Source organism: Carettochelys insculpta, chromosome 5, assembly GCF_033958435.1.
Source record: "Carettochelys insculpta isolate YL-2023 chromosome 5, ASM3395843v1, whole genome shotgun sequence".
Taxonomy (NCBI): Eukaryota; Metazoa; Chordata; order Testudines; family Carettochelyidae; genus Carettochelys; species Carettochelys insculpta.
In genome coordinates this window covers 73,171,287-73,186,126 of record NC_134141.1, presented here as the reverse complement: position 1 = coordinate 73,186,126, position 14,840 = coordinate 73,171,287, and the positions used below count along the sequence as shown (strand labels likewise).

General features: G+C 41.3%; 1 protein-coding gene across 2 annotated transcripts in view; it reads right to left on the bottom strand.

Moving 5' to 3' along the window:
* Positions 1-14,840, bottom strand: part of MCTP1 (multiple C2 and transmembrane domain containing 1) — a 362,568-nt gene that overhangs the window by 170,749 nt on the left and 176,979 nt on the right. For both annotated transcript variants that reach the window (XM_074994208.1, XM_074994209.1), the window contains one exon: positions 8,986-9,156. In XM_074994208.1, the coding sequence (XP_074850309.1) occupies positions 8,986-9,156 (171 nt within the window). The remainder of the gene's footprint in view (positions 1-8,985; positions 9,157-14,840) is intronic.

Sequence of the window (14,840 nt, the reverse complement as noted above, 5' to 3'; positions counted from 1 at the left end):
TGCAGCACTTCTTCAGGCTAATTCTTACCCATGGCAAAACTTTGGGGCATAAAGGCACTTTGAAGTAGCGAAGTGCCCACAGATACACACATGCCAGCACTTCGAAGTTTGACACTTCAAAGGTGCCAGGGGGGAGAATTAGCCTAATGAAGTGCTGCATATTCACCACAGCACTTCCTTAGTAATTTCTCATCTCCCTGATTACCATACCCCTTTGAAGTTGGGGGCAAGCGTAGACAAGCCGTGAGAGTCTGAGTGAAGACACTGGATGTGCCTGTTAAAACTGGGAGCCTTTCTAAAAGTCTTGGCTCTATCCAGATAGGTGGCTCTTATGCCTCTGACATCCAAAGAAAGAAGGGCATTCCTGTGGTCTGATTTAGTTTTGGAAAAAAAACTGGGAGATTAACAGCTTGGTTGGTACGGAATTCAGAAGATACAGAATACATTCTAACTTTCTATCAAAGTTAACGAAATTTTCTGCATGATAAATACTGAAAAAGGGATCATCTTTGATTAAAGAACCAATTTCCCCAACTCTTCAGGCAGGGAAGGGCATGAAAAGAGGAAGGGTGGGTGGAGGTTTATGATGCTATTAAGGATCAAATTTAAAACTCATGCAGAATCTGTGGCAAAAGGTTCATCACCTCCTTAATCAAGTTGCTGGCATGGGACGAGTAAACAAAATCCCTACACAAAAGGAATGAAAAAGCAGCTGCAGGTGGCAAGTGAACCTTGATGAAAAGCGCAGAGGGGCAGGGCTTACACTTCCAACAGAAATAGCCAAGAACAGCGGAGAAGGAAAGAGGAACAACAGGTAAGAACTGTCATTAGGTACACAAGCGGTAACATCTTTTCCATTTCTGAAGTTACATGTTTCCCACAGCTATCTTCCTACTTTTTAACAGTATCTGTTTTATTTCTGCAGACCAGAGACTCAGATTCTGCAAACAAGTAAACAAACAAGCAAGTTTTGATGCTAGAGAAGAAGTGAGACAAATCAGATAAGGATACCAGAATTGTCTCAGACAAGACAGAACAACTAACGGGGTCCCAAGCTTTGTTGTTTGTTCTCATTCAACACTCTCAAGACAAATGGGGTCAGAGAACATACACAGAGAAGGCTTATCCTCCAAGCAAAAAGGCAGGCACTCCCCAGGGACCAAGGATCCAATCTGCCTCTGGAACCAACTTTTATGCACTTCCTGTTGGCAAAGAGGTGGTGTTGGCAAAGAGGTCCACTTCTGGGAACCACCAAGTCAGAAAACACATGTGTCTGAGAACCCAACTCCAGCTGCCCATCAATTTTGGGAAACATTCCTGTTGAGATTTGTTGGACATTATACAATTGGCTATTCACTAATTCCACAGCTTTTTTGCATTGGCACAAAGACCGAGGCTCTTGCAGCACTCCTTCTGCAGAACATTCAGGCTGTTATCTGAAACAACCTTGATAGATGTACCCCTAATTAATGGAACAAAGTAAATACAAGTGTTGGACTGCTCTCATTTCAAGGAGGCTGATGCACAGAAAAGATTCCTGGGGTGTAAGCAGGCGGACGTATTTTCTTACCAATATTTAGGGAATTATTTGAGTCTTTTAAAGTCAAATCCGTCCACAGGAAGGTAAAAATCGGAGTGTCCTGGCATCCAGAGAAGCTCCTGTGAATTTCATTTATTGTACGGTCAAAGTGAACTTCAATGTTGAGTTGAAATACTAATCCACGGAACAGGTACCTTATTCTCTTTACTAAAAGCAAATCAGCCCTTGAGCAGCCGATCACTAGAGCAATGGAAATGTTGTCAGCTAACATCAATGAATAACTGTTCGTCATGTCATCTTTTAAAAATACCCTCAGAGCTGGGGACAAGATGAAGAAAAGCACTTAATATTGGAAATGATCCTTACCAACCATAAAACAAAAATTTCACGTGAGGCATGAAAAGCAACATATAAATATGCACCCTGAAGGCCAAGGGTTTGCAGAAAAAAGTCTCTAGAACCTACTAGACTTGTATCTGCAAGAGGCACCATCCTGAAATTTTGTGCTTTCACAAAGGCATATAGGAGCTTAAGACACAATATTGATCTCCATTTTGCATACTTTTTGGACCCAGAAATTATTTGTAATAGAAACCCTTCTTCTTTTTCTGGACTGGAACTGATTCTATGGCTACTACAAATAAGAGAGCAACAACCTTCTGTCTCAATAAAAGTTTGTGAAATTGGGCCCTGGAGAAGGTTGAAGATGATATGGTTGGAGTAACCAATTATTATAAAATCCAAAATTATCTGTTCCCAGGCTGGAAATGGGAAAACTGACCTCCAAAGTGTTAGAAGTAGGATTTCTCAAAAGGAAAAATATTCTGGACCCTCAGCCAGACCATCATCCTGGCTGAGAACAGTTGGACAGTGGTAAGAGTTCTGTTATGTTACATTTTTTTTTTGATATGTTGGTCTCCTTGTTGTCTCTGCAGATCTGTCACTTAGAATAGTTGAAATCTGTGTGGTCTGAAATCTACTAATTTTTCTCTCATCTACAGGCATATAAGTAAATGTTTCAAAGAAATGTGTACATACCTTTTAAAAGGCACATTCACATCTGGCCATGGATTCTGACAAGAGGTTGAGTCCATCAAAAAGCAAGTCCTTCCACAGTCTTGGACCTCCCAGGAAAACCAGATAAGTGTGCTCAGGATGCACAATGCATGGTGATGGTCTGAGTCACAATCAGCTGCAGCTAGACGAGCTTATGATGATCTCTTTGCTAAGAATGGATCTCCATCTATGGTGGCGGAAATGTTTTCAGGGGTTCTTTAGGGAACTGTTCAACAAAGCTGCTGCATTTACCATGACTGGTGAGATTGTCTTTTGGCTTCAAAGCTTAGTAATTTGTGATCCTGAATTGCAGAGTCACTGGTCTGTGACCAAACAGATTAAGTCACTTTGGTCTTTGTTATAAGGCTTGTGTTTTGTGAGATGCTGTCTGTCACATTCAGGCTACATCTACATTTACAAAAAACTTAAGTGGCCATGATAATGGCCAAATCGAAGAATATTAATGAGGCACTGAAATGAATATTCAGCATCTCATTAGCATGCCACCAGTCACAGCACTTCAAAAGTGCCCTAGTTCGCTCACCCGCGGCTCATCTACAGAGGGATCCTTTTTGAAAGGACTCTGCTAACAAAATTCCCCTTATTCCTACTGAAAAGGGCCCCCATGTAGACAAGCCACAGGCAAGCAAACCACAGCACTTTCCAAGTGCTGCAGCCAGCAGCATGTTAACCAGCATGTTAATATTGATTTCAGTGCCTCATTAGTATTCTTCAATTTGGCCATTTCAAAGTTTTTTTTGTAAGTGTAGAGACAGCCTCATTGATTAAAGAATTTGTTGATGGATGGAAGAACAAAAGCCTCAGATTTTTTGGCTGGTGTGTAATATTTTTGTCTGCCCATTTACAAATAGATAGCGCCACGACAGCAGTCTCCTAGGTGTTTTTAGCAAGTTCCATAACAACCTTATTGACTGGTCATGCAATTTGGCGAGTGACTATCAAATGCTCTAAGGAAACTGGAGTCAACAATTCAAGCAGTGTCAGGAACCGTTAACATCATTCACCAAAGAAGGTGGTTGAGGCATTACAGATTCAGCTGCCGATGACAAGAAGATAGTTGTATTGGAGTGGGGATGTCAACTCCATTACTGCTAGCCTCTTGCTCCTTGAAAGTTTTCTCCTGAAGTTAAGGAGGAAGATATGGTACTGACATATCTGTGATCCTTACTGAAATAGCTAGGAGCTTTCAAAAATTGTTGATGAGTAAAGGGGTCTCAAAATGGCTAGTGAGGGGGACGACAAAGGAGAAAGGATAGGCTATCCAGTGTTAGTAATACCAACAAGGGTGGTCATAAAGATCTTTCTCCTTATGCATTTTCCTCTCACTGAAGATGACTCAGAGACATCATATATAGGAGGCATCTAAACAAGAGATCTGAGCATAAGAGGAATAACTTGGTCACCCTTATACTGTAAAGGTCTCTAGTGTCCAACCTCTGTATCAAGGCAATAAGTGCAGCTGAAGGCTGGTGTGAAAGAGGTCCTCCATACCCTGGTCCAATGCTGGTCTCAGGGGCACATCCATCATGAAAAACCAGAATTCAATTTCTCTGTTTCTTCCAGATCCGCTCTTAGAAGTTGCACAGAACTTGTAGAACACAGAACTCGGACCATTTATCAGAGTCCCTAAAAATGTGGCAGAACCACCTATCCTAACCAGGATGCACTCCCAGCTGGAAAGGCAGTGCTTAAAGCCTGGAGAACTTGGCATAATGAGTGATAATGACCCCTGACAGGTGCTATTCAAAGCATGGAGAAGAGGGTTTAAGATGGGAAAAAAAACTAACAGAAATAGAAAGGGGGAGGGTTCTCCAACTAACAACAAGTAACTCACTAGACTAGATTAAGCTACAGAAAAGATGAACTCCAAGGGGGGAAAAAAACAAACAAAACAAGAAAAAAAAAAAACAAAACAAAACTGACCAGGTGCCGTAAAGGTACGTTCTCAGACTGTCATGCAGTTGAGAAGGAACTGAGGATGGTTCTTTTGTGAAGCATGCGTAACAGCTCTAGACATCTTCATTCCAAGGCATGAAGATGCCTAAAGTAGATGTGTGAACTGAACGGGCTCTGCTACGGAAAATCTCAGATAAACACATTTACACTGAGCCCAGAGAAACACTATGCAGAGAAGAAAACTATACTCCACAAAGCAAGCCCACTCTAGCAAAACATCCTCATAGGTTAATAACAGCAGTAACTCTTGAACTGAGCTGGAGTAAAAATTGACCCAATGTCTCTCTTATGGGACAGCCAACTAATTTCAACAAATTCCACTGGATTTATCATTAAGAGTCTTACAGGTCCTTCAAAGAACGCAGTTTTCAGTTCCTACAGCTTTAGCAGAACATATGAAAGTTAACATTAAAGTGTAGATGAAGATTTGGTTTCAACAGTTTGGTTTGTACATATAAAGATGTCAGCTTAGAGATGCCAACAATTTGAAACAGGAAACATTCAATACAACTGTGTATAAAGCAGATAGCAGTTAACTTTGCTGATTTTAGCCTGGCTACATCTACACTAGCGCAAATCTTCAAAATGGTCACGCAAATAGACATTTCAAAGATCACTAATGAGGCTCTGAAATGCTGTGTTACAGAAAAATCTCCGATCAAAAGCACATTTACACTGAGCCCAGAGGAATACTATGCAGAGAGGAAAACTATATTCCATAAAGCTAGGCCACTTTAGCAAAAAATCCTCTTAGGTTAACAGCAGCAGTTAGGAATAAGGGGATTTCAAAGTTCCTGGGGTCCTTTCGAACAGGTCCCCCATCTGGATGAGCTGCACAGCAGCGAAACACGACAATTTCAAAGAGCTGTGGCATGCTAATGAGGCACTGAATATGCATTTCAGCACCTCATTAGTAATCTCTGAAATGGCCATTTGCATGTGGCTATTTCAAAGATTTGTGCTAGTGTAGACATGGCCCCTCTGTGAGAAAACAGGTGGATGAGCTGTGGAAGATGTAAGAGAACTCCAGGAGAGCTGACCAGTTTTGTCAGGGATGGGACAGTGGACTCTGGAATAAGGGGCTCAGAGCTGAGGCAGATGGTTGGGTGAGAGCTGAAGATGAGGGATTTGGGGTACAGGAAGCCCAGGGCGGGTGGGGAGGGGGAAGGCATTTCTCATGTTTGCAGAATTTAATTGGTTGCTGCTCAGCCTAGCAGCTGAGAGAGAATTAAGGAGCTGACTCTCACCCTACTGGACCTTCAGACACGTCAAGAGCTTTATAGTATCCAGTAAGGAATTACTGACAACAGAATGCATAGGTATTTTACAATCTCTTATGATTCCAAAGTTAATCAGAGTCAGACTGAAAAAGTTAAGACAACAGCCCACCATGCACACAGCAATTATGGTTCTAGTCCAAACAGCAGCACAGTCAAAATAAGTAACATTTATTCTGTATGTAGAGGTGGAGTGAAGACAGTAAGTCAGAAAAAAATATGGAATATTGCCTGAAGAAACCTGCAGTTTCTAAAAGTATATAACAGTCAGATTTAAGGCTAAATATAGTCATGGATGTTGTAGAAGTCATTGAACATGTGACTTCAATTAACCTCTGTGACAGTCAAGAGCTGCAAGACCCTCAGAGCTGTGGGGGATCTGCAGAGCTGCTGATGGTGCTATCAGTCACCAAGGAGGAATCCTTGAGTTCCCCAACCCCTGAAGCTGTGGCCAGCGGGGGAACCAAATATCTCCCAGCTGCTGTGTGCCCCCAGACCTGTGGGCAGCAGGGGCCCCACAATCCAACTGTGACAAGTGGTGAGGTCCCCCCAGTTCCCAGTCATGGGTAGTAGGGGACACTGGGTGTCTGACACCCAACCCCTGGTGGTGATCCCCTGGAGCTTCTGGTACCCACATAGCTGCCTCATGGCAGGCAGCATGGAGACCTGTAGATCATCCTTTTTCCCCCCAACATGCACATAGTTGTAGTAAAAATCAGGGACAGGTCATGGCTTTTGTAATTTTTTCTTTATTGCCCATGACCGCCTGTGAATTTTACTCAAAATATCCATAAAAAAAAAATCTTAGCCTCAGTCATACTGCCCCTTCCCATATCATTCACTCACTTAGGAACTTCAAAAGCAAAGCTGTTTATTTCAAACTATAAAGTTAGGGTATAGAAAATGGGTACATGAAAGAAAGCACCAAGATCAAAAAGCAAAACATTCTCTGTGGAGCTTTTTAAATGCAAGAAAAAGCGGTTTTTAAGCCTGCCTTTGTTTTGGGTTGGTCAAAGCAAACAGTCCAGCAAGAGATTACTTTCTAGACCTCCAATACAATGCAGTATTTTTTTTTCCTATTCATTCTGAAAGTGTTGCACATTATTTCATTAGATGAGTCTGAAAAGAAATTTCATTAGTATCTTTGCAACCATGTTCAATACAAAATATTTTCTTATGACAAAAATAATGGCCTTCTGACTTCAGTTGGCCCAAAACATTGACAAGATAGTTTCCATGTCCTGCTCAGAAATCTGGAGGCGACATACTGAAGTCTGTAGAGCCTAAATACCAAAATCTCACACACTGCCTGATTAAGATCAGCAATTTATTCCCAATGAGTGAGCAGAGTATGAATCAGTTCACTTTCTGAGATGAAGAACAAAAATGGTCCAAAACCAATACCACATCCTACACAGTGCCCCAATTTCCCCAGTCAGCCCCTTGATCTGGGGATTGGCCCCTCACCATTCCCTCCATGCCATGCCCACTGCCACCATCCACCCCTTCTGCACCATGCCTATTGCTCCCAGCTGGTCCCCTCAGTCCACGGGATACCCACAAAAAATTTGGGCTCAGTGAGCTTAGCTCCCTGTACCAACCTCCCCCCATGCCCCGTCTCATCACTGAGGTAAATTCCACCCTCCCTTGCACACAAAGGCTCGCTTAGCTGAAGGCAGCCCACCTAGCACAGTCAGATTTTGCAAGTCCAGTAACAAACCGCACTTCCAAAAGCAGCAATTCATCCTCCTTCTCAAGTCATTGCTTGCATCTCCCTCAGCCCCCTCCAAACACTGTATGTGTATTTCTAAATATAAAACTTTCTTCCTCTGAAACAGGAGGCAAAACCAGAAACCAAACCACAACCAACAGGAGGAGTATCAAGAATGTGTCCTCTTCCTGTGCATTTTACATACTTCTGTCTCCAGAATACTAACGTTCTAAAATTTAAAAAACTTACCAAGATGATTCCTCTAAAGGAAGAATAAGAAGGAGGGATAAGTTCAACTTTCATGATGAAGAAATTGCACTGCAGTATTTGTATGAGATGAATTTAAACACTATTTTGTTTTTATCTTTTTACATAGCAGCTATTCAAAAGGAAAAACAACAAAATGAGCACTGGCTGCTTTTATTCTGTATTGTAATCAAAATAGATCTCTTTGAAATGTTAAAAACAAAAATTATTTAAATAAATGATTTCATTACTGTGCAATAGTGCAATCAAAACTGCTTATTTTTTAAAAATCACTAAACAGCCCTAATTTTTATCCTTCCCCATAGGAGCCTGGAAATCTAACCTATCTGTCAGGACAATTAGAAAGGAAAGGAAAAATAAACTGAAGACCCTCAAACTACACTTTTAATTAACATCAGTGTCCTGTAAGGGTAGACATTGTAGTGGGGTGACCAGTTCCACACAAACCAGAAGACAACCAACAGCAAATCAGATTGATTTGATCTGTGGATGCTTAATTCCCAAGCAGATGGAAATCATTTTCACCAGCCCCAATAACTGCCCCATCATAAAAGAACCTGACACTACTCCCAGGATTCTCATCTAGAGATGCAGCTAAACGAACACCTGGTCTGTGTCTATACAAGGAGAATTTTGTCAACAGATTAGATTGGGCCTTCTGTTGACACAACTCAGCGAGTGTCTAAACCCATACAGTGTTCTGTCAGTCTTGACAGAACTCTGCATTTGCCTTGACAGTGTTATCCCTCAAAAATTTGAAGAATAATGCTTCTGTCGACAGAGGGCTTCTGGCTGCCCAGCAGCCATTTTTCTGGAGCTGCATTCTGTTTTGTCATCACCAGAGGGCAGTACAGTCTGGCAGTTCTCTGCCAACAGAGCACGTTGTGTGAAGCAGCCACCTGTCAGAGGTTCTGTCAAGATTTCTCTGTCAATAGATGCTTCTAGTGTAGACATAGTCCTGGACTGTAATATTGGACTATTTGGCATATTGAAAAATCCAATATCCACATACTTGTTTCAGTTTTAGTCATAAGAGAAAACTATACAAAGATTATAGGTGCGGTAAAAGCTAAGTAGTAATACAATAAAATTCCAGAAGTATTATAAGTCAAGCATAAGATCACAAATGTTACATAGCAACAGTTTAAAAGAGTTACCTTACTCTTGTACTTCTGATGCCCTAGTCGGAACTTCACGTAGGGATCGCTCAATCCATTTGCATCCATCGCCTTCAGTTCACATCCCTCTATTAACGTGATACTGACTATTCCTCTCCAGAGCTGAGATTTTCTGTGCATGTCTGACAGGCGTAAACTCTGGGGCTGAAACTTCAAGTTAAAGAAATATTAGCGTTAGTTACAATACACGAACATTTATTGTATAATTTATCCCTCAGGCATTTATTGAAACATAAGAAAAACTTTTCAACCTGTCTGTAGATTAGAACTGGGGGGAGGGGATTGTTTTCAATACATCAAATATTGTGCAAAATACAGAAGAAAAATAACCTCTTTGCCCCACATTAGATTTCCATGTTTATGCACCCTAGGATATCAGCAGCTCTTTTGGCCACATCACCATACTGGGAACTTGTTTTCAACTGATTATCCACCCCATGGCCTCAAATCTTTTTAAAAGTCACTGCTTCTCAGCACAGCATCTCCTCCCCTGGCCCACAGGAATAATTATACTGCAAATAAATATGTTTAAGGTCTGATGAAGAGGCATTGTATGAATGAGTGAACCTGAAAAAGGAATGTCAAAAATATTATGGGAGTATGAAGCTGATTAAAACAATGCAATGCACTATGAAAAGCAGGAAGGAGGGGGGACAAAGAGGACTACAGAAGAATAGGGAAATAAAGTTCAGAATGACTGTGTAGATGACAATTTGCAGTAAAAGTGATTCTTATACCAATGCACAGTTGACAATTATGCAAGAAACACTGATGCACCCAATCTTACAGTGGCACCATTTTAGATGCTCAGCAGTTATCCTTCAGTTTTGCTGCTGTCTAGGTAGGTCACTTCCTAATTTGTCCATTACTGGATAACAAAAAACAAATGAAAAGTTTAAATGTATTTTTAGTACAACTACCAGTTGATCTACTATCCACAAGTCCCAAAAGGGAATTTAGAGAACAGCTTCACTGTCTTTGGAAAAAAAAAATTGTTTCCTTTTGAAGGCATAGCTCCTGGTTACAAAACAGTCTCAAATTTCTTCTCAAAAATCAGATCTTGTTTACTGTCAGAAATTCTGACACAGAAGAATCCTTAGTTGCAACAGTTTGGCTATCCACAGTACTACCTGACTCCCTTCAATGTTAAATAAAGTGTACATGTTTCAAAGGAACTATTTCCTCCTGACTACTTATTATATTATCTAATTCTGAAAACTTCTCTGCCTTCTCTCATTCTGAATTATAAGGCACACCACCTCATCAGGATGTTGTAGAATTAGGGATGACAACAACAGCCATCATATTGTCTTGGTTTTTCTCTCTGACACAGTATCAAAATATAGTGCAAGCATCCTAGCTAAATTAGCTGTGTTTAAATATTTCAGTTCGTGATGGAATTGCTCCTTTCCTATGTGTAATAAATATTGCAAAAAGTTAATATGCTTAAGCATATTGAGTCTGCTGACTAAATTTAGAACATGATCAGTCTCTGCAAAAGAAAATGGAATTCAGTGTTAACAAATATTTGTGCCTTTTGGTAACGGCAGTAGTGCTCTTCTGTTCTAGAAATCCAGGACTCGACTAATGTGTTTATCAAAGCCATGTGGAAACTTGTACTGTGTGTGTGTGTCCAATTTCTGAAGGAAGAGCTATCATACAAATTGCTTTTGTTTGCCCATAGAATCTTTATAGCTATGTGCTATTTTGTATTTTTTTCTTCAATTACGAAGCTTCATACAACAGTGGTGGCTGTGCCTCAGCTCTAAGAGGAAAACCATTTTACAGTTCTGCAAACATTGAGGAAAATATTCAGTGACTACAGAATTAAGCATCTTTCATCAACCACAAAATGATCATATAGTACAGCCAGAACTTTCAGCCTTTCACTTTGCACAAAATCAGGCTGATTCTGGAAGAGCATTAAAACTTTTTTAAAAGCCTCAGTGATATGGTTGATGTGAACGTCATACTTTTGCACAAACCCTTTTTTATAAATTATCATACATGAAAATGTGTAGTTCAGATAACATGCAATTCTGTCAGATTTCTGTCAAACTGTGGCTGTAATTAAGTTATACACTTAATTTTAACTTACATGTAAATTAAAAGGAAAATAAATATTTAGGGACAACATTCTTAACTAGTCATCCTTTTTTTGGTAATAAATGTCATTCCTATTTTGCCACACTTTGTACCTCTGGTGACTCAAAAGAAAAATTCCAAACACCGCAAAATACTGGGATCCTGTTCATTAAAATAAAATATTAAGTTGAGAACATTTTCAGCTGAAGTGATGGAGAATAAATTTGTCCCTTTTTGATTATACCACCTTTGTCCTGCTGAAATAGTAGATAATATTCTTAATTTAGAATTTAACCTACATGAATGGAGCACTATCAGAGCTGGAAAAATACCCTTCCTTGGCAAGTGGAAGTGGAAGAGGTTTTTTTCCTGAACCCATAAAGTTTGCTACTTCAAACTACAGATTGGAACTAAAAAAAATTATACTGACTACAGACCTAATTAAGAGCAAAGACCTTATTATAAAAGAATTTCTTATCTTCACATTTTCCCCTAAATTTTACCAGGACACCATGGCATGTCAGAGAAGAGTTGATAATTGTTAAATAACTACTTTTTCGCTATTATGTTTGACTAAAGTTGCAAGATAATCTGTAACTGCACCTTTCCTTAAATTAAAGCACTTGGATGGTTTTACTAATGTGCTTTTAATGTGGCATTAATGTATCAAATTTAACTATGTCCTCCAGATTTAAGGCCCTATCCTGCTGCAACTGACATCACAGGGAATTCTGCTGTTGATTTCAACAGGAACAGGCAGTGCGGAGCCCAAAATAAATTTTTAGTTTAAATGATCAACATTCCCTTCCAGAGCTTTATTTTGGCAAGCTTCTGCTATAAGGTATTGTCTTGAATCCAAATTCCTGCATGAAGCAGATGATAATAAGTCTTACATAAAAAAGCAGCAGCTGGATTCATTTCTTGGCATGCAAACTGCTTAAGTGCACTTAGCATGTTAATTAGACTCCCATGATAGTGCAAAGTGTAAGTGGTATTTATAATGTAAAATAAAGCTGTTTATGTAAAGACAAAATTCTGTCATTGATAATGGCAAGCACTGCTTGATTTTCCATCAGAAATACTGTTTTGATTCAATCAAAGTTCCATGAGAAGGCACAAATTCAGTCAAAACTTTTGAGGAACACCAAGCAAAATAGGCAGGCTGCAGAGGAGCTAGAGAGCCCAATGAGGCAACCAGGCAGAAAACTTACTTAACAGCTTGTTGGGGAGTCAAAGCCCCAGGGCTTGCAAACCCTCAGCTTCATGGTGGCCTATATGTAAGGTTACACCAGGGAGCTCAGGCTTTGTTTCCCAACTATCTAGGCAGTAAAACTCTCCCCTGGGGAGTGGAGAAACAGAATTTTTCATCCTGCACCCAGGATGAAAGAGACTTATCTCTCACAAAAATCAGATTTAAAAAAAAATTAGCTCAAAAAAAAAAAAAAAAAAAAAATCAATTTTGACATTTTCTTTTGATTTATACTGAATTTTTCCCAGTTTTTCATTTCATGCACCTCCCCCCGCCAGTAGTTATATTGTTTGTTTTCCAACTAGCTCTAATCAGATTGGCCAGCTAGTACTTCCAGTGGAGTCATTGCGAATATTGCCAAAAACTACCCATACTGAAAGCTACGTACTCTCTTAATCACCTCATTGCTGTGGTACATTCATCCCCTTGAGATGCAGCAGCCAGGTTGATAGAAGACTTTCACAGCAGATGCATCTACTGCATGGGTTAGACTGACCTAACAGAGCACAAATTTTTTTCACTGCCCTCAAAGACTTCACAGGGCAGCTTAAGTTTTAGGGGTATACTATTCCTCAGGTCAGGGCCTTTAAAAATATTTACGATATTACCAAGTAGAAGCCATTCTCAAGTCAACCTCTGGCAACTTGTTACCACAGACATATGACTAGTCATTGATTAACTTGAGCATGTCAATTGAGAAGCTGAGAGCTTGTACATATTTGCTTTACAATATTGCAAAACCAAGAGTAAAAAATGTTCATATTCCAAAGAGGGAAAGATTACAGGGCAAGCCTTTCTTAGAGAAAAGAAATTGACTCTGTGTGCCCAATGACTCAATTATTTGGTGCAGTCAGTGTTAAAAATACAAGAAAAGAAAACAATACATGAATATGGAGACAAATTACAAAAGACTATTGGGAGGACAAAGTCAGGACTATTGCTTGGAGCATCACAGCTCTGAAAAATTCTGTGTAAGTCAGTTTGCAGAGTCAGCTTTCAGGTTTGGATGTTAGTTCATGCTGCCACTTTGCAGATTCCCTTCACAAGACAGGGTCATCTTCTCTACTAAGGAGATGACTATCAATATAGGACTGGGCTTTGGTTCCCTAAAGTGGGATTAAATACCTGGCTTTCGAAGAGCTGCCGACCCCATTACGCTAATGAGGTACTGCATATTCACTGCAGCACCTCCTTAGCATCCCCTGAAGTGTCATTAGCATCCCCTTTCGAAAGAGGGGTGCTAGTGTAGACCCAGCCAGACATCCATGTCCTTCATGAAAGCGGACAGAGAAGTTACTCACCATAGTAACGATGGTTCTTGAGATGTGTCCCCGTGGGTGCTCCACAATAGGTGTGGGGCTCGCCCTGGCGCCGCAGATCAGATCCTTCCAGCAGTTTCTGCCGGACCGCGCATGCGCCGGCGCACGCCGCTCCCTTGAGCTCTCCCGACCACGTGTGCGATCTGGTCCCCGCCAGTTCCTTGACTAACCGCCTCGGATGCTCCTGAAAAATACCAAACAGAGATCCAAAGCGGGGAAGATGGGCGGGTGGTGGAGCACCCACGGGGACACATCTCAAAGAACCATCGTTACTACGGTGAGTAACTTCTCTTTCTTCCTCGAGTGTCCCCGTGGGTGCTCCAAGATAGGTGACTACCCAGCAGTAACCCAAGAAAGGAGGTGGGTAATTGATTTATGTGCAGCTTGCCCCCGAAAGGACCGCTGTCGAGAGGCGGGTATCCTCTTGGAATACCCAGTGTAGGGCATAATGCTTGGCGAAGGTGCCATAGGATGACCAGGTCGCCGCTCTGCAGATGTCTTTTAGCGCGATGCCCTTGAAAAAGGCTGTTGATGCCGCCACCGCCCTGGTGGAGTGAGCCCTAGGCGGGGCCAGTAAAGGAGTTTTTCGAAGTTCGTAGCACATCTTTATGCAGGACACAATGTGCTTCGAGATTCTCTGTAAAGAGAGACCCTCTCCTTTTGACCTGGGAGCGAGAGAGACTAGGAGTCTGTCCATTTTCCGGAAGGACTTAGTCCTGTCTATGTAGAAGGCCAACACCCTCCTCACGTCCAGGAGGTGTAGGCGCGCCTCCTTGCTGGAGCTACGAGGCTTCGGGTAAAACGAGGGTAAAACTAAAGCTTCGTTAAGATGGAACTCTGAAGAAACTTTCGGAACGAAGGCTGGGTGCAGCCGTAAGGTTACCGCCTCCTTTGAGGATACTGTGCAGAGTGGCGTTGCCATAACTGCTGCGAGCTCACTCACCCTGCGAGCTGACGTGATTGCAAGAAGGAAGGTTGTCTTTATCGTAAGGAGACGGAGGGAAACTGTGGCTAAGAGTTCAAACAGTGGTCCCGTTAGCGCGCTGAGCACCAGGTCCAAGCTCCACGATGGTGGAAGTGGTTTCCAAGGGGGGTACAGGTTTACCAGCCCCTTCAGGAACCTAACAACAGGATGGGCAAACACCGTGGGCCCTTCCTCTTCATTCCGAAACGCCGATATA